The sequence below is a fragment of the Nestor notabilis genome, unplaced genomic scaffold, assembly GCF_000696875.1.
Source record: "Nestor notabilis isolate BGI_N333 unplaced genomic scaffold, ASM69687v1 scaffold27167, whole genome shotgun sequence".
NCBI classification, from domain to species: Eukaryota; Metazoa; Chordata; class Aves; order Psittaciformes; family Psittacidae; genus Nestor; species Nestor notabilis.
The window spans coordinates 4,270-5,227 of record NW_009938223.1 but is presented as its reverse complement, the minus strand read 5'-3'; the positions used below and the strand labels follow the sequence as shown (position 1 = coordinate 5,227).

At 48.2% G+C, this 958-nt stretch overlaps 1 protein-coding gene across 1 annotated transcript in view; it reads right to left on the bottom strand.

Moving 5' to 3' along the window:
* The window catches only part of MTMR14 (myotubularin related protein 14), a gene marked incomplete at both ends in the record, with an annotated part of 25,358 nt that overhangs the window by 22,924 nt on the left and 1,476 nt on the right, over nt 1-958 (bottom strand). The window contains 2 exons of the mRNA XM_010019221.1: nt 1-39; nt 584-648. The exon at nt 1-39 is cut by the window's left edge and continues 107 nt beyond it. Of these exons, the coding sequence (XP_010017523.1) occupies nt 1-39; nt 584-648 (104 nt within the window). The remainder of the gene's footprint in view (nt 40-583; nt 649-958) is intronic.

The following is a 958-nucleotide window of genomic DNA, read 5'->3' as shown; positions in this document are numbered from 1 at the left end:
TGCAGGGCAGAACAAGGCAAAGAAAGATGAAGAGTCTGACTATGGTGAATCCAATTCTTTGCACAACACTGCCACAGTCCTTTCCTGAACTGCTTCTAGCCATAAGCTGCACAGCACGAGCCTTGTCTTCACAGGTCTCCTTGTGTGGCGCTGGTCAGACTCTGCAACAGACTGATAACAGCAAACTTTGTGCTTAGGGTCCTTCCTCACGTCTCATTCTGTTCTGCAACAAGATACAGAACAGCTCCTCCAGCCTGAGAGAACTCCTCTCGTTACTTTCTGATGAAGTAAACTCGCTTGTGTAATTCAAACACTTTCTTTAAATGGCCCTATATATTCCTGTCTCCAACCCTTGAGGGGCTGAGCCAGCCAGCTTTGGTCCAAGCCATTGGAATAATCTCCCCAGGGAAGCGGTGGACTCCCCAGCTTTGGACACTTCTAAGATTCATCTGGACAGGGTGCTCAGCCATTCAGTCCAGGTCATGCTCTGCCTAGACGGGTTGGACCAGATGGTCCTTGAGGTCCCTCCCAATGTGGTATTGTAGGATCCAAATCCCCTTTTCCCTATCCCAGTGATGCATACAAACCTAAGTGCAGAATCTTCCTCTGAGATGTCTTCTGCATCTGCCCAAGCATCATCAGAACCTCCTGCAATGAAGCATTAAGAACTGAATCTTGTGTAAACCAACCTTATGCCCAGTCTGACAAGACACACGTATGCCCCAAAAGGTCATGATCTGGCACCCTCTCTCCACATGTAAGTGCTCTCAGTAGTTCCCCACATTTCCTCTTCCTGAAAAGCCCATTTTCCAATGTAGCCCACTCTTCCCTTGTTACTGCAAAGGACCTAGGCAGGTCAAACCCATTACTGACAGCCAGAAGGACACCCCAATAGCATTACACAGTGCTTTGCTAAGCTGAGCTACCCACACTAAGGCTACCAAACACTATCTGAACA